Here is a 20,262-nt window from a genome sequence, read left to right as displayed (position 1 = left end):
AAAAAAGAGGACATCTGGGATGTTTGGGAGTGGAATGCCTCATCTTGGGAGCAGATGCAGTGGAGGCGAAGGAATTAGGAATGGGGATGGCATTTTTACAGGAAGGTGGGTGAGAGGAGGAATATTCCAGGTAGTTGTAGGAGTCGGTAGGTTTAAATAGATATTGTTTTCTAGGTGCTTGCCAGGGATGGAGACACAGAGGTCCAGGAAGGAGAGAGAGGTGTCAGAGATGGTCCAAGTAAACTTAAGGTTGGGGTGGAAGGTATTGGTGAAGTGAATGAACTGTTCGAGCTCCTCGTGGGAACACGAGGCAGCGCCGAAACAGTCATCGATGTAACGGAGGAAGAGGTGGGGTATAGGGCCAGTGTAGCTTTGGAAGAGGGATTGTTCCACGTACCCTACAAAGAGGCAGGCATAGCTTGGGCCCATGTGGGTACCCACGGCCACCCCCTTTGTCTGTAGGAAGTGGGAGGAATTAAAGGAGAAGTTGTTGAGGGTGATGATTTTCATCCATGGGTATTAAAGGAGGTAGGAGAGTACATTGCCGATACCCTAATAATAATCTTCAGGTGTTGTATCTCTGGATTGGAAATTTGTTCTAGTCACTCCGCTCTTTACAAATGGTGGCAGAGGGAAACCAGAGAGTTACAGACTAGTTAGGTTAGCATCTGTGTTGGGGACATTGTTGGAGTCTATAATCAAGGATAGGGTAGCTACAAGGAGAATCAGCATGGAATCATGAAGGCTTGGTCATGCCTGACAAACCTCAGAGTTTATTAAAGAGGTGGTAAGGGTAGTTGACAGAGGTAAGTCAATGGATGTTGTTTATATGGACTGTCAGAAGGTTTTTGATAAAGTCCCACGTAAGAGACTGTTTGCTGAGGTGGAGGCCCGTGGAAGAGAGGTCAACTTGCTGACATAGGTAGGAAATCAGTCAAATAGCAGGAAACAGCATTGGAATGATGGGTAAGTTCTCAAATTGCCAGGATGTGACTGGTAGTGGCCCACAGTAATCTGTACTGTGCTCAATTGCTCACAATATTTATTAACAACTTGGTTAATGGGATAAAAAGTCAAATATACAAAAATACTGACAAGACAAAATTGGGCAGTATTGTAGACAGTGTTGCTGACAGCATAAAATTACAACAGAACATTCATAGATTAGGTGAATGGGCAAAGCTGTGGCAGACAGATTTTTTGGATTGCCAAAAGGATAATCAGGTACTTTTTAGAAAGCAAAAAGATAAATACAGTGGATGGCCTATGAAATTTGGATGTTCAATTTGCATAGCTCTTTAACATGCCACAAACAGGTGCAGGAATTGATCAAGAAGGCTAATGGATCGATGGCCTTTGCATCCAAAGGGCTGGAGTGTAAGGATACGGACATTATGCTGGAGTTATACAAACCCCTAGTCAGTCCTGTCTTAGTGATGTGAGCAGACCTGGGCAGTATACTGTAGAAGGGATTCTTTGGCCCTGGAGGGAGTTCAGTGCAGGTTTACAAAGGTGATAGTTGGACTTCAAATTAAGTTATAAGGAGACAAGATATATAAATGGGACTTAATTCTCTAGAATTTAGAAGGTTAAGGGATGATCTAGCCAAGGTCTTCAGTTTATTAACAGGGAATGATGGTAAATAAACTATTTCCACTGGTTGAAGATTTCTACAATGTTGGGGGGGCATAGGCTAAGACTGAAGCCTGGCCAATCAAGAGAGATGTTAGAAAGCACTGGCACACAGAGTAGAAGAGGTTTGGAACTCTTCTTCAAAAGGCTATCAGTGCTAATTCAAGTTGGTTAATTTAAATCTGAGATAGACAATTATTTTCATTAAATAAAGGTATCAGGGGAAATAAACCATAAGCAGTCATTTGGAGTGAGGCCACTGGTCAGTGGAGCGGCAGAGCAGGCTCAATGGGCTGAATGGCCTCGTGATGGAGTCCAATCCACCTCCACAGACACATTGTGGCCTGGAACTGTGAACAGTGATGGTGGAGCGTCCGATGCTCTCTCTATCACGTGGCTAACCAGGAATTTCTCCTGCACCTCACTGCCCCCCCACAGGTGTGTGTTGGAAGCACTTGTGGTTTCCTGATATGAAACCCATTTTGCCTCATTACAAACACACCTTGCATGGCCGTCAAGTCCTGGAGTGGGACTGGAACCCAGAGATGATCGCTCAGAGGCAGGGCAGCACCCACTGCTCCACAAGAGCTCCTCTGCTGTATTGTACTGAAACATGAATGTCTGTGCACCCTGACAGCTTCACCTACAACATGAGGAGAGTGAGTCACGGACGCACACGCAGCTTGCAATCAACTACGGAAAGCACTGGGATGAGATTAATAACAGGAAGAAGATTTTTATCACACAGCTCTTCAAGAATGACTCCAGCCCAAGTCTAACAAACTACTTCATGGAGGTGAGAACATCGGCATGAATCTTTTCAAACAGGAAATTGGGATTTCAGAGGGGTTTGTTACATTTATAAAGAAAGGCGTAGCTGGCATTAGCCAGCTTGTTTTTGTTTCTTCAAACATGTCTTTCACCCATCACCTCAAGCGGAATATCAACGTCCAGATTCTTTAACCCAAGATCCTGGTCTTGTTTTATCCTCGAGTGAGCCATCATTCACAAATAGTTCAAAGGTTTGTTTCTTTCCATTTATTGTTTATTCGTAGTAGAATTCAGTTAATGCCTTTTAAAAAGTTATTTGTTTGTGGGACATGGGTGTCGTTAGCATTTATTGCCCATCCCTAGATGCCCTTGAAAAGGTGTTTGTTAAGTTGCCTTCTTGAACCATCACAGTTCTTGGGGGTGAAAGGACACTTTTGAGAGGGAGTTCCAGGATTTTAACCCAGTGACAATGAAGGGAAGGTGACGTATTCCCAGCTCAGGATGATGAGTGGCTTGGCGGGGAACTTGCAGGTGGTTGTGTTCCCATATATCTGCTGCCCTGTGCTTCTAGATGGTGGGTTGCAGGTTTCAAAGGAGCCTTGGTGAATTTCTGCAGTGCATCACACACTGCTGCTACTGTCATCGCTGGTGGAGGGAGTAGATGATTGAGGATGTGGTGCCAATCAAGGCTGCTTGATCCAGCAGAGTATTAAGTTTCTTGAGTGTTGATGGGGCTGCAGTCATCCAGTCAAGTGGGGAGTATTCCATCATTCTCCTGACATGTGCCTTATAGAGGCATTGAGGAAACAGACGGTGAGTTAATTAAAATGTGACTTGTGAAATGAAATAGAATCTCAGCTAACTACCTGTCCTGAAGTAACTTGAGCCTATGTTCTTTGATGTATAGAAGAATGACAGGCAATCTTGAGAGATATACAAGCCTCAGAAGGACAGAGTTGGATGGTTGTTTCTGATCGTCAGGGAATCCAACACACGAAAGGAAAATCTCTCAGTATAAGGTGCCAAACATTTAGGTCGAAGGTGGGAAAAGAAACTACACCATCCCACCCAAGATTACAAAACAATGGAATTCTCTACCCTAAATAGTTTCAATGCCCCATTACTGTACATATTGAAGAGTATTGATGAGATGGGTAAACGACAGTTCAACAATTTAAGATTATTATGAGAAATACAAAAAGAGAAGATTCTTCACAATGAAGAAACACAAAATCTCAGCCCTGTGCGTACCCCATAGCAACACTAGGGCCTAACAGAGTCAACCTTCCCCAGATGAATTTAAACAAAAGCTCGTCTTTTTATTATTCCCTGGCACATTCTCCATGGCAACTCCCCTATCAATCGGAGTCCACTGACCAACCGATCAGAGCCTTCATATTATGCAGTATAAATTGTTGTACCTTTTGTAATTTGGTATTCTTGCAGTTGTGTCCTGACAAGTGCAGGACAAAATGCTTGGATAGTCTGTCTGTTTTGTTTTACAGCAAGTTCTGTACAAACAAGTGAGTTTGTTAAGACCGATGTCAGTCTTTTCAACTGGTTACTAATTGATGAATTGCTTTTTAAGTGCCAATGTCTCCTGTTCCTTAAGTGCTAATTTAATAGCTTCAAACTACTTTACCATTATCCAGTTCACCTTGCAAATTCCAGAGAAGCAAATTAACTACAAGACACAACTGCAGCATTCTCATTCTCTGGAGGGCTACACTGAAAGCAACACACATGCCAAAGTGCTGTACAATGACAAGATCCCATTCCAGGCAGGAATTCAGTGGAAGGATACATCAAAACCTAACCTAAAGAAGTGGGAAGGTAGGAAGATTTAGCAGCAATGCATTTTATTGGCATATTGCCCTTCAAGTTAATGATCAGAACTTTTTCCAGTTTGTTTTAGATTTTTCTTTGAGTTTTTTTTAGTCCAAGTACTTCAAATATTGATACATTTTGGATTTCAGATTCTCTGAAAATGACTCAGTGAGCCAAATAATTTTGGTGCAGTGATATCTGATTTGGACAGGGACTTAGGAACAGATGTTTTCACACTGATGGTCTCATAGAAGGGGTATCAAAATGGGGAAAATGTGACAAAATTGGAGAAATGGATGAAATGGACCATCTTCACTGGTGAAATCTGAGAATGTTATCTTCTTCACAATATTGGCTTTGTTTGATTTGCAGTAAATTCTGCTCTAGCTGAAAGAATAGTAACAAGAAAATTGAAAAATGCTGTGCAAATTAACTGACCCACAACACTGGGGTAACATTTCATTAACCAATTGCAAACGGTGGCTCAGTGGTTGGCACTGCTGCCTCACAGTGCCAGGGATCTGGGTTCAATTCCAGCCTCGGATGACAGTCTGTGTGGAGTTTGCATGTTCTCCCTGTGTCTGCGTGGGTTTCCTCCAGGTGCTCCGGTTTCCTCCCACAGTCCAAAGATGTGCAGGGTAGGTGGATTGGCCATGCTAAATTGCCTGTAATGTTCAGTAGGTGTAGATTAGGTGGGTTATAGGGGATGGGTTTGGGTGGGATGCTGTGAGGTTCAGTGTGGACTTGTTGGGCCGAGGGGTCTGTTTCCACACTGTAGGGATTTTAATTCTAATTTAGATCATTCCTTTTCTTAGTGTTCCTGAGTTTGCAATGATTCCGTCTTTAGTTCATTTTGTGAGCTCTCTTGTGGAAAAATAAGATGTCAAAACCACGGAAGGTGTAAGGATGATACCAGAAAGGGGTATGCAGTCACTTCCAGAATGGATTGGCAAATTGGTCTCTTTCGTGAGAAAACAAGGTTGAGGGGATGACCGAAAAAGGATCTCGAAATTCATGAAGGGTTTTGATAGAATGGATACAAAGGAGAGGCTTTATTTATTGGAACTTGGAGACCAACTTTATACGATAGCAATCCAGAAATCTCATGGGGAAACTTTGTCGCCCGAAGATTTGAAGATATGGCACCAGTTACCCCTAGGACTGATTGAAGCAAGTAGTATAGAAACATAGCCCGTTGTCTAGCTTCCCTTTCTATGAGGGAAAGGGGAGAATAAGGAAAAGAAGGATGCACAAGGGCGGCACGGTGGCTCAGTGGTTAGCACTGCTGCCTCACAGCACCAGGAACCCTGGTTCAATTCTACCCTCGGGTGACTGTGTGGAGTTTGCCCCATGTCCACTTGGATTTTCTCCGGGTGCTCTGGTTTCCTCCCACAGTCCAAAGATGTGAAAGTGAAGTGGATTGGCCGTGCTAAATTGCCTGTAGTGTTCAGGAATGTGTAGATTAGGTAGGTTATGCGAGATGGGTCTGGGTGGGATGCTCTGAGGGTCGGTGTACCGGTGTTGCCCATTTCCACACTGTTGCATTCTATGATGATAAAACACCAACAAGGACTGGTTGGGCCAAATGGCCTGTTTTTGTGCCATATGTCCTGTGGAGTACTAAATGTTATAGATATTCTTGCTGGCTTTCCTGAAAGAAGACAGAGGGTGGTAGTTGATGGGAAATGTTCATCCTGGAGACCAGTTACTAGTGGTGTATCGCAAGGGTCGGTGTTGGGTCCACTGCTGTTTGTCATTTTTATAAATGACCTGGATGAGGGCGTAGAAGGATGGGTTAGTAAATTTGCAGACGACACTAAGGTCGGTGGAGTTGTGGATAGTGATGAAGGATGCTGTAGGTTGCAGAGAGACACAGATAAGCTGCAGAGCTGGGCTGAGAGCTGGCAAATGGAGTTTAATGCAGACAAGTGTGAAGTGATGCACTTTGGTAGGAATAACCGGAAGGCAAAGTACAGGGCTAATGGTAAGATTCTTAGCAGTGTAGATGAGCAGAGAGATCTCGGTGTCCATGTACACAGATCACTGAAAGTTGCCACCCAGGTTGACAGGGCTGTTAAGAAGGCATACAGTGTTTTAGCTTTTATTAATAGAGGGATCGAGTTCCAGAACCAAGAGGTTATGGTGAAGCTGTACAAAACTCTGGTGTGGCCGCACTTGGAGTATTGTGTATAGTTCTGGTCACCACATTATAAGAAGGATGTGGAAGCTTTGGAAAGGGTGCAGAGGAGATTTACTAGGATGTTGCCTGGTATGGAGGGAAGGTCATATGAGGAAAGGCTGAGGGACTTGAGGCTGTTTTCATTAGCGAGAAGAAGGTTGAGAGGTGACTTAATTGAAACATATAAAATAATCAGGCTGAGATAGAGTGGATAGGTAGAGCCTTTTTCCTAGGATGGTGACGGCGAGCACAAGGGGGCATAGCTTTAAATTGAGGGGTGAAAGATATAGGACAGATGTCAGAGGTAGTTTCTTTACTCAGAGTAGTAAGAGAATGGAACGCTTTGCCTGCAATGGTTGTAGATTCGCCAACTTTAGGTACATTTAAGTTGTCATTGGACAAGCATATGGACGTACATGGAATAGTGTCGGTTAGATGGGCTTCAGATCAGTATGACAGGTCGGCACAACATCGAGGGCCGAAGGGCCTGTACTGTGCTGTAATGTTCTATGTTCTATGTTCTATATTCCTCTACCCGAAGCACTCACCAGCCCATAATATCAAAGAGCTGTCACCGTCAACATGCTGCAACCCAGGATATGCCCCATCATAGGACAAACTGACCACACGCAAGAAAGGGTCTCTTTAAGATGTCAGCATGTAGGTACATAGGACAATGTTAAAGGGACCATGCTATGCAACAAACAGATGAGAATTTAGAGTGAGCATTGTCCACCATCTGGGAACAGAAGGTGGCATGGTGGCTCAGTGGTTAGCACTGCTGTCTCACAGCACCAAGGACCCAGATTCAATTCCAGCCTCAGGCAACTGTCTGTGCGGAGTTTGTATATTCCCCCTGTGTCTGCGTGGGTTATCCAAAGATATATGGATTAGATGGACCGGCTGTGGAAACTGCAGTGTTACGAGGATTGTGTGGCATTCTCTTCAGAGGGTTGGTGTAGACTTGATGGGCTAGTGCTGTAGGGATTCTGTGAAAGTACAGGGGGCGAAGTGGTCAGATGCTGATAGATTTACACTTCACATTCCCTGAGTCCACTGTTTGTACCAGATCAAAGTCAGGCACAAGGAGGCCATTGGCCCCTTGATATGAGGGCTTAATTTTACCGGTTGTGTTGCATAGCATTGGTTTCACTGTGACATGTTTGATAATGTAACCTTAGGCCCAGCCATGACCACCAGTCTCTAGTCAATGGGTCCTTGTATCATAATCGTCTTAGAAAGGTTTACTTGTGGGCCAGCAGGAGGAGAAATTTATTAACAGAGGAAAAATAACTGGGAACTGGAGATGTACCCAAAGCAGCAAGATGAAGAGCTGGGCAAGAGGGATGTACAGAAAAGATGTAGATCTGGGCTGATACTTAAAACGTTTGGAGAAAAAGTGAACAGATTAAAAACTGTACCTATTAAAATACTGCCTCATTTACTTGTTGAATACAGGGTGACAGATTATAGACCCTGCACCACAATGTATTTAAGTATGAGATAGCCTGGTGTTCATTTGTCAACAGTCATTTGTAAAACTTTTTCTCCTAATTTCTGATAAGGTTCATTGAAGCTAGATACGCCTTGGCTGTACCTTCATACTTTGCATAAGCTGAATCAGCCTCACATTCGTGCTTACCAAGCAAGTGTGGAAATAACAGCAGCAAAAGCCGTATCTGTGAAGAATTTGGTCATCTACACGTACTATAAAAACAAAGGCAATAAAATGGAAGGAAGGATCCATATTCACACACCCAGCACCACTTACTTAAAGGTCAGTAATGCTCTACCCTCCCTTCTCGGCCTTTACAATTCATGTACCTATTATTCTGTATATGTACTGGCTTTCCCTTCTGAAGCACTTTATTTTTATTTTGTTTATGGTATATAAGCATTGATAGCAAGTCCAGCGTTGTTTTTTTTTAATTCACCTGTGGGATGTGGATATCACTGGCTGGGCCAGCATTTATTACCTGTTCACAGTTGTCCTTCAGAAATTGGTGGTGAGCTGCTGCCTTGAACCAGTACAGTCCATGAGCTGTAGATGGACCCACAATGCCATGAGGGAGGGAGTTCCAGGATTTTCACCCAATGACAGTGAAGGGGCGGCAGTATATTTCCGAGTCAGGTTGGGGAGCAGCTTGGACGGAGACTTGCAGAGGGTGGTGTTTCCATGTGTCTGCTTCTCTTGACCTTCTAGATGGTAGTGATCTAAGTCTGGGAAAGTGCTGCCTAAGAAATATGTTGAACTTGTACAGTGCAGACTGCTGCTTCTGAATGTCAGTGGGGATGGAACGAGTGAATATTTGTGGATTTGGAGCCAATCAAGCCAGCTGTTTTGACCTGGATGGTGTCAAACTTCCTGAGTGTTGTTTGAACTGCACTCATCCAGGCAAGTGGGGAGTGTTCCACCACACTCCCTACTTGTGCCTTGTGGATGGTGGACAGACTTTGGAGAGTCTGGAAGTGAGTTACTTGCTACCAGATACTTAGTCCCTGACCTACTCTTAGAGCCATGACTAATCCATCTCAGTTTCTGGTCAATGGTAAGCCCATAATGTTGAAAATGGGGCTTTGAATTGATTGGTCAACATTACCAATTAAGTGACTTAATTAAATTAAATTCCACCAGTTCATATACAATGGAGAATTAAACTCATGTCCACAAAGCATGAGCCAGGGCATCTGGATTATTAGGCCAATTAAATTACTCTGTGACACCATTTTACCATGTTTTAGAAATAATAAACAACACCCAAGAACTGGTTAATTCCATATCAGTAGAAATGTATTGAACTTGTCACCACTGGGTTCTCACTGTTTGAAACCACATTGGAATCGACAGGCCTTGAAGCCTTATAAAGAAATTGATTCAAGAATTATTTAAGGATAATACCATTAGAAATAGTAACGGGAGTTGCTGTTTGACCCCTTTAGCCTGCTTCCCCCATTCAGTATGATTATGACTTATCAGACACTCTTCTTGCCCATGTTCCCACATTTCCCTGAAATCCTACCCTCTGGTGGTAAGTATTATATAGAACTAACTTGGCATAGTGGGGGTCTCCTGTTCCTTGAATCTATCAATATAATGAACTAGACCTTACAGTAGCAATAGCAGTGAAGTGAACAGGTCTTAATGTTAAAATCACACAGCAACATCCATCAGTCACATATGCACCTAAACAGGTAATTGAGGAAGGAGTAAATTACTGCAGATGCTGGAATCTGTTCTGAAAACAAGAAACGCTGGCGATCACGGCAGGTCAGACAACATCCATGGAGAGATAGCAAGCTAACATTGAGACTAGATGACGTTTCATACCTGAAGTGAGGTGTGGAGTGGACAGCATTTATGCTATATTTGGGGGGTGTGTAGCAGAACTCTACACCCCAACCCACCCCCACCCACCCGACTCCAGTAACAAACATACTGTTCCCCTCCACATTTCACTTCAGCTCTGATGAAGAGTCATCTAGACTTGAGAATGTTAGCTTACTGTCTCTCCATGGATCTGTCTGGCTTGCTGTGATCCCCAGCATTTGCTGTTTTCAGGTAAATGAGGAAGTTGTTGATGGTAATGCTCTGCTCACCCAGACACTGCATAATAATGATACCTCTGCCATTAATTCACCATTTCAAATATACTGAACAATATAAGGTTGTTTTGCCTCACCTATATCTATGCACTTACTGCACCAAAGTTAGAAAACGCCTATGCCACTGTAGGTTAATGATATCATAAATCATAATCTTTGTCAAATAATCAGTCAAGTGAGTTACTCATTAACCTACAGTGGCATAGTGAAAATCATCATTTACAAGTGTGGAACCTCATTCCTGCAGAGACAGTTTTTCTTTCTGTCTCTCTTTTTCCCTCAATTCTATTTTCTTTCCCCCTCGTTGATTCATTTTCTGTGATTGTTTTGACATTGAATTACACTTCTTGTGGTGCTCATTAATAATTCTGTCATCTGATTTGGTTAAGGAAGTATGTGGCTGACACAGGTTTCAGAAACACTTGCTTCTTTTGTTGGTTAGTTCAGAGCAACTTGCCCTGTCCAACCAACTGCCAGAGAACGACGGCGGAATGTTTGTAGGAGCTAACAGGAGGGTGAAACAGTAGCGAACAGTGCCTTTTACTAACCCGTGCCAGGTCAAATTCCGGTCCATCCGTCCACTTAGATCAACAGAGACGTCTCCAAAATGTGGAATATTCCCCCTACCTGGGAAGCTACCTCGCGTCTAAGGCTGACATCAATCCGGATTTTCAACATGGCATCCATTGTGTGAACCCCGTCTTCGGATGCCTAAGGATAAGTCTACGATGACCATGATATCTGTGCTGATGCCAAGATCCTTATGTATAAGGCAGTCATCATTCTGACTTGTCTATGTGGCTCCAATACTTTGACTATGTATAGCTGCCATCTCAAGACACTTGAGCAGTACAATCATTGCTGTTTGAGGTGGATTCTTTGCATCAGCTAGGAGGACAGACATACTAACAGCAGTATTCTTGAAGCAGCTAACAGCTCCAGCATCAAGGCCATGATCATCTGAAACCAACTCCACTGGACCAGACACACTCTTAGGGCTCCCAGGTTCTGACTGTGAAAGCAAATCAACTTTGCCCAGCTTATAAAAAATGTCACTTGACTGAGAGAAGGGCAAAGGAAGTGTTTCAAAGTCTCCCCGAAGGCTTCCCTCAAGAAATGCAACATAAAAGCCAATGCATGGGAGACCCTCGTTCAGGAGAAACAGACTTGGAGGAACTTTCTGTCTGAACAGTCGCAATTCTTTGAGAACACCAGATGACAGATAGAGGAAAGGAACCGGAGAAAGGAAGGCGGACAATCTGAAGGCCAAGGAGCCAGTTCCACCTCCCAGAAGTGTGGTCAGAGACGGCGCTCTAGGATTGGGCTCATCAGCCACACAAAGATCCATTGAACCCACGAGCAGTGACGTGGCATTTCCTCAGTGGACAATCATACTCATTAGTGAGTGACTGTCACTACCAACACAGAGGCCCTTCAGGCCATTCAGCCTGTATTGCCGCAACTAGACTATATCTATACAAGTCCCACTTTCCAGCACTTGGCCCATAGCTTTACGTTATAACATTTCAAATGCTCATTCAAGTACTATTTAAAGGTAACAAGGTATAGAGCTGGATGGACACAGCAGGCCAAGCAGCATCAGAGGAGCAGGAAAACTGACGTTTCAAGCCTAGACCTTTCTACAGAAGGTAGAAACGTCAACTTTCCTGTTCCTCTGATGCTGCTTGGCCTGCTGTGTCCATCCAGCTCTACACCTTGTTACCTCAGATTCTCCAGCATCTGCGGTTCCTATGATCTCTGATACTATTTAAAGGTTGTGAGGTTACCCTCCCATGTAATATATTCCACACCCTTATCATCCTCTGTGTGAAAGATTTCCCTCAACTCCTCCCTAAATTTCCTGCCTTCACCTTCTAAGTGTGCCGCCTTGTTATTGACTTTACACCTGAGAGAAACAACTGCTTTCTCTTCATCTGGCCCATGCCGCTCATAATTTTATACACCATACAGATCAAACCGAAAATGACACTACTCACCATAACAGACCAGACAGTATAAATTCCAAGAGGAGTAGGATAGCATCGCTTCATCGGAGGCATCACTGATTATGTCACCTAGCAAGGTGTCGAATCGTCTGAATGTGAACAAGCCAGCTCGGTGAGCGAGTCAATAACCTGACTCACAACCCCAGCTACAAAATTATTAACAAACCAACAATTGCCCCCCTTAGACTGCCAACTACTCCCCAGTTGGTCTAAATTCTACTGGAGTGCTGTTTAAATAAAAACAAGCCCCACTAATATAAAAACTGAAAGAATTGTGGATGCTGTAAATTAGGAACAAAAACAGAAGTTGCTGGAATAGCTCAACAGGTCTGGCAGCATCTGTAAAGAGAAAAAAAATCAGAGTTAATGTTTCAGGTCCAGTGACCCTTCCTCAAGGTTAGGAGCTTTACCAGCAACTTCTGTTTTTGTTCCCACTAATATAAACCCAATTAATAAGAAGCAATATATTACAACTTAATCTCTCCACGTTCACACAGACTGTCTCCTGGAATATTCTGCCATCTCCACTCTCTTCAAAAACACCTTTATTCCACCTTAATTCTGCTGTCAGGGGTGTTTCATCTCTGTAATTTCTTCAATGCAGACTTTGAGTTAAAATGCGGTGGTGACTTTGATGAATTCAATGGGCTTTCTCTGAGATCTGAATGGTACTAACGCTGGGAGGTGGCAGATGTCTCTCTTGGAATTTTCCAAATGCCCTTGCCTTACAAATCTGTAATGACATAATCAAATTCTTATGATTGGTTTCAAGTTGTCAACACCATCAGATTTAAATTCGATTCGCTTTCTGTTTCTAGTGCTTTGCTTGAATTATTCGACCAAATTCAATCTCATTGCCACAACATCAAAACAATATTGCTGTTTTGCCTGCCACCCGTAAGGCTTTGATATGCCTGTTTCACTTTTTGAGACTCTTTGCACTAGCAACTTCAGCTGCTGCTCACAGGCAGAGATTTTTTTTTAAAAAGGCACAAATCTCTTAAAGGAACAACACATTTTAGTTTCCTGCCGTAAATCAGAAACAAAAAACAAAGTTGCTGGAAAAGCTCAGCAGGTCTGGCAGCATCTGTTGAGAAACTTTAACTCTGAATGAAAGATTTATCAGAAGTTACAGTCTGTTCCAGTTCATTTTACTTTAAAATGAAATGCAAATTTAAATTGTGAAACTGTTAAGTGAATACATGTGAATGCTAAAGATGTGGGAGTGGATTTTTTGGTAATGTTGCAGCTGTTTCAACGAGTAAAAGAACTAAGATTGATTTGAAGGAAAGAACAATTTATTCTGATGCTTAAACATTCAAAAATTGAGAGATTCTCTGTAACTAAATCATTTAACTACACAGAGATAGTAGGAATTGCAGATGCTGGAGAGTCTGAGATAACGACGTGTAGAGCTGGATGAACACAGCAGGCCAAGCAGCATCAGAGGAGCAGGAAAGCTGACGTTTCAGACCTAGACCCTTCATCAGGGTCTAGGCCTGAAACGTCAGCTTTCCTGCTCCTCTGCTACTTGGCCTGCTGTGTTCATCCAGCTCTACAACTTATCTCATTTAACTACGCATCCTTTTTTTTTCCCTTCTGGATATTAAACATTAATTCTTATTTCAATCTCAAAACAGATGATGGGACAAGGGAGAATTAAACTGAGATGTAACAGTAGTTATGGTTAAAAGGATGCGCTTAATCACAGTGTTTTGCATTTTTTTTAGGCATCGACTTTTGGGCACATTACAGAGAGTTCATTCAGGAGCCACAGTGAGATTGTCTCCCTTTGGAACCATCCCATTAAGAACAAAATCCTTGTGGAAAGTAAAGAGAAACTGAAATCTGCCTCGTTTTGGCTAAAGCATCAGAAGAAGGAATTTAATTTCACGGCTAACTACACAAGCAGAGAGGAGGTGAGGTCTCCAAGTTTGTGGATTGGGAAATGCAGCCCAGTGTGGTGATGCCTATCTACATGTGCGATGTATCTTCACATCTAACATAGGGACTAGGAGCAAGTTATTCCTTCGATGGTTCTTTATCTTCTACTCTGCCTGGAAGCCTATTTTGAATATTAACCAGTGTCTGAATGGAGGACAACTCCTGGTGACAGTTCAAAAACTATACTTGATAGATAAAGTCTGTGCCCTCTTAAGTGCTCGAGTGACCATTTTCTATGTAATTAGTTGGTACAAACCGATAAGGTCACTTACTAAAATCCTATGTTGAATATTTGAAATAAAGAGAGTCATAAAGGGTTACAGCGCAGAAAAAGACCCTTCGACCTATTGAGTCTACGCTGGTCAGAAACAGTCTACCAGCCTAAGATTCCGGAGACCCACCACCCTCTGTTTTTGTTTTAATTCATTCACCGAATGAGGGCACTGCTGGCCAGACAGCATTTATTGCCCATCCCCAATTGCCCAGAGGGCAGTTAAAAATCAACCACATTGCTATGGGTCAGAGCCACATCTCGGCCAGACCAGGTAAGGATGGCGGTTTGTTCCCCTAAAGGACATGAGTGAACCAGACGGGTTTTTCCCACAATCAACAATGGATTCACGGTCATCATTAGTCTCTTAATTCCAGATTTTTTTAATGTATTCAAATCCCACCATCTGCCATGACATGATTTGAACCCAGGTTCCCAGAAGGTTCCCTGGGTCTCTGGATTAATAGTTCAGCGATAATACCACTAGGCCATCACTTCTCCTGTGAAAACATTTTCTGTCACATTACTTTTAAACCTCCTGCCCCCTACCTGAAATCTATGCTCCCTGGTCATTGATCCCTTCATTGAGGGGCAAAGTTTCTTCCTGCGTACTCAGTTGATGCCTCCTGATATTTTATATATCTCAATCATGTCTCCTTTCAATCCCCTCTGTTCTAAGGAAAACAACCCCAGTCTGTTCAATTCCTCTTCATAACTGAAACTCTCCAGTCCTGGCAGTATCCTGAGAAATCTCCTGTGTCTCCTCTCAGTGCTACTGCATGCCTCCTATAATGTGAATTCCAGAAATACACGATATTGTAGGCAGTTCCGGAATCCACGTTATAGGAGGGATGTAATAGTGCTGGAGAGGATGTAAAGCAAAATAATGGCCAATTTTAAAACTGATTGCAACTTGAAATAATTCCAGCAAGGCCAGTGTTTCTTCACCAAACTGCCTTTTATTTACATGTGCACAGTACATGGACTCTGATCATCTAGCACAGAGTTAGTCCCTAGAGTGAGAAAGATCACTGAGACTCCTGTTTCTATCTGTCAGCCAGGACTCCCTGACTGGGGCTGTTAATCTGGGCTAATCAAGGAACTCTCACTCAGTACCCAAATTGATACTTCTAACTACCCACTCAAGATCATTTGCAGAAGCACTTTGTCCTTTTTTTTAAGTGTTTTTCCCAAACTATCCTGTCTTTGAGACCTTAAACTGTATTCTGAAACAGGAACCTGAAATCTACAAGTGCCAGTATCAAAGAAGGATGACCGGATGCACAAAAGCATTGTGAAAATGTTCTATCACCCACTTTAAAATTAATGTTGCATCAAACATACTATTGTCCTGACAATCTTTAAATTTTAGGATTTAGAACATCGCTGAAATGCAATGTTTGAATTTCAAGGGATTGGATAAGTTTTTTTTATTCAAACAAATGGGCGCTAGCTAGCACCACTGGAATCCTAATGTAACCATCCTCGGCTGGTTAAAGCCAGATGTACTCCACATTGAATAAAATTGCATTTGCAATCACCGAAGTGTTTTCATGTGTGTCGAATGCAGAATCAAAGGAAAACATTTTGTGGCTTTGGCAAAATCGTTGAGGTCTGGCAAGCCATTTGCATAAATAAGTAACAAGAGAACTACATCTCTAGTTCCAAATAAATCAAAATTTATTGAGAAATCTTATAACTTTCTGTTAATTCACAGCCAAAGAAGAAAAGGAGCATCGCAGTGATGGCTCTTTGGACAGACAATAAAAGCCCACCTTTGATAGTGCAGTTGAATGGACAAATCGAAGAATTGAAGAGGGAGAAGATGTTGTTCCAGAACCGTGCACTAATTCAATTTAGGTGATATTTGCTGTTCCTCAAACCTGCCTCTGTCTCTCTGTATCACTGCCACGGGGCTACTGAGATAGCTGTGTGGTCTTCATTTCGAAAAATGTTTTGAATTTAATCATGTTCTTGAATGTTGGTAAGAACAAAGAATATGACATTGAAGCTTCTCAACTTGTACTCATCAGGATAAAATTGGAAGAATATCAGATCTCAAAGGGAGCAACAACTTACACTGCATGAGTAGGGGGTGCTGATTGATTTCCAAGTCTAGTCAAAGCTAACTCACCAGCCATTAAGTGTCACCTTTTTATGCAATATTTTACTCCCCCTGAAATTTGGTATTCTTGCATCTGTCCTGATGAGTCCAAGGTCTGGAGTTTCAACAACAATTGGAATGTATCTTTCTAGCTATTTCAGAAAATGTTCTGGGGATCCCAATTGGACATAGTCACACTTTACTAATGTTTGTTAGATGTCTGATGCAATTTCTTGGGTGGTGATGTGTAAATGTGGCCTGAACAAATGTTGTTAAAAAAACAGAAAACATTTACTAGGATGATGCCAGGGTTGGAGGGTTTAAGCTACAGAAAGAGGCTGCATCGACTGGGGCTGTTTTCCCTGGAATGTTAGAGGCTGAGGGGTGACCTTTGTAGAGGTTTATACAATCATTAGGGGCATGGATAGGTTGAATAGCCAAGGTCTTTTTCCTAGGGTAGGGGGGAGGGATCCAAAACTAGAGGGCAAAGATCTAAGGTGATATAAAAAGGGACCCAAGGGGCAACTTTTTCACGCAGAGGGTGGCACATGTATGGAACCAACTGCCAGAGGAAGTGGTGGAGGCTGGTAGTTGCAACATTTAAAAGGCATCTGGATGGCTACATGAATAGGAAAGGTTTACAGGTATATAAGCCAAATGCTGGCAAATTAATTTATGATATCTGGTCAGCATGAACAAGTTGAATCGAAGGGTCTGTTCCCATGCTGTACATCTCTGGTTTTCGAAACAGTAAATTGCATGAAAAATAAAACACACAACTATGGATACTGAAGAAGTAAATTGCATGACTGTGGCACCCTTTAGGTGCTTTCTTGTTGAATCATAATGCTAGTCTGTCTTCATTCAACTGGAACTTGAATACTGCATGATTGGCATGATTTTGTACTCTGAACAACGCACATCAAATAGTTTGAGAACTGATGGAAAGCTACCACAATAGGGGTGTAGAAGGAAGTGAAGGGGGGAACGTTCAAGTGGCCGACACAGGCCGATTTTAATATTTAGCCTGGTGAATTTCATAATTGGATTCCTATTTTGGAGTTCATGGAAATATAGCGGCCCAGAATTTGTCTGAATTGGACATCTCCTGTCATGTCCTGTTAAGACTTTTCCCTCACCTCAAAAGGTTCTTGCAGTGAAAGTTGTTGAATGTGCAGGTTGATGATAGAAACCGGCATGGGGATCTTGGTAAATGTGAAGTCCAATCATCTACCTCTGATGCAATCTGAATGACGTATAGAGAAAAACCAGAGAAATGACAGAAGGGTATTGTGTGAATTAGTGTCAATTCCAGAGCATAACAAGAAATAGAGCGGGAAAGGAGACTGGGAGTAAGGAGGAAACAAGAAAAAAGGATGCAGATAGGAAAAGTTAAAATAAAAACCAACATTTAAAATTAAAAGTTCTTCAATTCTATACAAAACAATTTTCTACTTGCAAAACTGAGTTTCCATAGTTTAAATTCTTCATTTCTCAGTCAGATAAGTTTCTTGACTCAAAAACAAAGTTGCTGGAAAAGCTCAGCAGGTCTGGCAGCATCTGTGAAGGGGAAAGCAGAGTTAACGTTTAGGGTCCAGTGACCCTTCCTCAGAACTGATGGTGGCTGCGAAAACATCAGTTTATATGCAGAAAAAAGGGGGAGGGGGATGGGGTAGGGAGTAAATGATAGGATAGAGCTTAAAGAGAGAGAAGGGCAGTTAGACAGACAAAATGTTGCTAACAATCAGGCTGGAAGGGTGAATGGTTGTTAATGAGGACTATTAGTGACTGACAACAGATGATATGTAATGGCAGGCTGTGTGGTAACAAGGCCTGGTGTGTGGAGGTGGGGGCTGGGACATGGGAGAGTTTAGGCCCTAAAATTATTGAACTCAGTATTGAGCCTGGAGAGCTGTAGGGTCCCCAAGCGGAAGATGCGGTGTTATTCCTCCAGCTTGCATTGGGCTTCACTGGAATACTGTAGCAAGCTAGCAACAGAGATGTTGGCCAGGGAGCTGGGTGGTGTGTTAAATTGGCAGGCAACAGGTAGTTCAGAGTGTTTTTTTTTGCAAGCAGAACATAGATGTTCTGCAAAGTAGTCACCAAATCTATGCTTCGTTTCCCCAATGTAGAAGAGGCCACACTGTGATCAGCGAATGCAGTAGACAAGATTATGGCAAGAGATAGTAGGAACTGCAGATGCTGGAGAATCTGAAATAACAGGGTGTAGAGCTGGATGAATATAGCAGGCCAAGCAGCGTCAGAGGAGCAGGAAGTCTGACATTTTGGCCCTAGACCCTTCTGGAGAAGGGTGGAGGTGCAAAATGTCAGCCTTCCTGCTCCTCTGATGCTGCTTAGCCTGTTGTTTTCATCTAGCTCTATAGATTGTGGGAAGTGCACGTAAAGTGTTGCTTCACCAGGAAGGTTTGTTTGGTTCCTTGGATATTGGGGAGGGAGAAGGTAAATGGGCAGGGGATTATTAGGGGTGATGGAAGTGTGGACCAGGGTGTCCCGGACGGAACGGTCCCTACGGAAGGCAGACAAGCGAGGGGAGGGATATATGTGCCTGGAGGTGGCAGAAATTGTGTCTGATGATCTTCTGGATGTGGATACTGGTGGGATGGTAGGTGAGGATAAGGGGGACCTGATCGCTGTTGCGGGAGGGAAGAGAAGGGGTGAGGGCAGAAGTGCAGGAGATGTGTCGGACCTGGTTGAGGGTCCTGTTGACAATGGACCTCAATCCTTGGTTGAGGAGGAAGCTGGACATTTCAGAGGCTCCCTTGTCGAAGTTGGCCCCATATGAACATACGTGATGGAGACGGAGGAACTGAGAGAATGGGATGGAGTATTTACAGTAAGTGGGGTGTGAGGATGCATAGTGCAGGTAGCTGTGGGAGTCACTGGGTTTGTAGTGGATATTAGTGGCCAGTCTATCCCCAGGAATGGAAACTGAAATGTTGAGGAAGGGATGGGAGGATTCAGAGATAGACCAGATGAAAGTGAGGGCAGCGTGGAAATTGGAGGCATAATTGAACTTATTGACTTGGTAAGAACATAGATAACAATTATTAAATATGTCCTTACTCTAGTAAATAAAAACTTTAATTCTTTCCATTAATACATAAATACAGCCATTTAATGAAACTTGTTGGAATATTTAAGCATAAGCTCTAGTTTTTGCAAGGATAATGACAAGTCATCTAGTGGTTTGTGGCAACGGGCAACTCCTAGGGCATGGCTTGTTGACAAATTACCATACAGTTTTAGTCCAGATGATGGCATGATTGTTATTTTATTTTTCCAACAAATGCCAAGCCTATATTCATTGTTTCTGTCTCACGCTTTGTAGACACCCTTTCAAGCTGCCGGTACCAGAGAACATCCTCCTACAGGAGACTTTCACCGTGGACAAGAGGAAGAAACACTACGTTTTGGAAGTGAAAGCCTTGGTGAATGAGAAAGATGAAACAATTCACACGCTGATCCTTGGATACCAGCCTGAGAAACCTTATGTAAGAAGTAAAAATCAACACAAACAGCTGAATATCTAGACCAAGGATTTTTAAGCCAGAGTTGCATTTACCAATGGTGCCTATGAAATTAATATAACTATATTTTGCTTCATCAATGTTGCATTATTTCAAATAGTAATAACTTCTGTAAGAAATTTTAAGATCCTTTGCTCCTGCAAACTATTCCAAGTAGAATTAGTATGGGCCCTTGCTAAACTTCCTGCGCACATTCTCATTCGCCATCACCTTCCCAACTCCACCAGAATCAAGTTTGTGACAACAATGTCCATAAGTCAATCTTTCTGCCCTATCACCACCGGGTGGTCTCAGGCTAGAACTAACCCAGTGACAAACAGGCTTGTCACCATGCCATGTTCCTGGAACTACAAAGGGTGCCAACTGCTTGCCAGATT

The 20,262-nt window shown here is 42.8% G+C and overlaps 1 protein-coding gene and 1 long non-coding RNA gene across 5 annotated transcripts in view; one reads left to right on the top strand and one right to left on the bottom strand.

The window, feature by feature from the left end:
* LOC132210893 (uncharacterized) overlaps positions 1 to 20,262 on the bottom strand; it is a 297,035-nt gene that overhangs the window by 101,646 nt on the left and 175,127 nt on the right. The window contains exon 5 of one of the 4 annotated variants that reach the window (XR_009447105.1): positions 17,503 to 17,583. The exons of the other annotated variants lie outside the window; for them this stretch is intronic. This is a non-coding gene — a long non-coding RNA (uncharacterized LOC132210893). Of the gene's footprint in view, positions 1 to 17,502; positions 17,584 to 20,262 lie in introns of those variants that run through there. 4 annotated transcript variants of the gene reach the window in all.
* Positions 1 to 20,262, top strand: part of LOC125462404 (uncharacterized) — a 347,507-nt gene that overhangs the window by 180,787 nt on the left and 146,458 nt on the right. The window contains exons 27-32 of the mRNA XM_059653886.1: positions 2,270 to 2,428; positions 4,056 to 4,236; positions 7,975 to 8,186; positions 13,749 to 13,937; positions 15,951 to 16,093; positions 19,687 to 19,849. Of these exons, the coding sequence (XP_059509869.1) occupies positions 2,270 to 2,428; positions 4,056 to 4,236; positions 7,975 to 8,186; positions 13,749 to 13,937; positions 15,951 to 16,093; positions 19,687 to 19,849 (1,047 nt within the window). The remainder of the gene's footprint in view (positions 1 to 2,269; positions 2,429 to 4,055; positions 4,237 to 7,974; positions 8,187 to 13,748; positions 13,938 to 15,950; positions 16,094 to 19,686; positions 19,850 to 20,262) is intronic.

Source organism: Stegostoma tigrinum, chromosome 23 (genome assembly GCF_030684315.1).
Source record: "Stegostoma tigrinum isolate sSteTig4 chromosome 23, sSteTig4.hap1, whole genome shotgun sequence".
In the NCBI taxonomy this organism is placed as follows: Eukaryota; Metazoa; Chordata; class Chondrichthyes; order Orectolobiformes; family Stegostomatidae; genus Stegostoma; species Stegostoma tigrinum.
The sequence above is the reverse complement of the archived record's forward strand: the minus strand, read 5'-3'. Positions and strand labels throughout refer to the sequence as shown.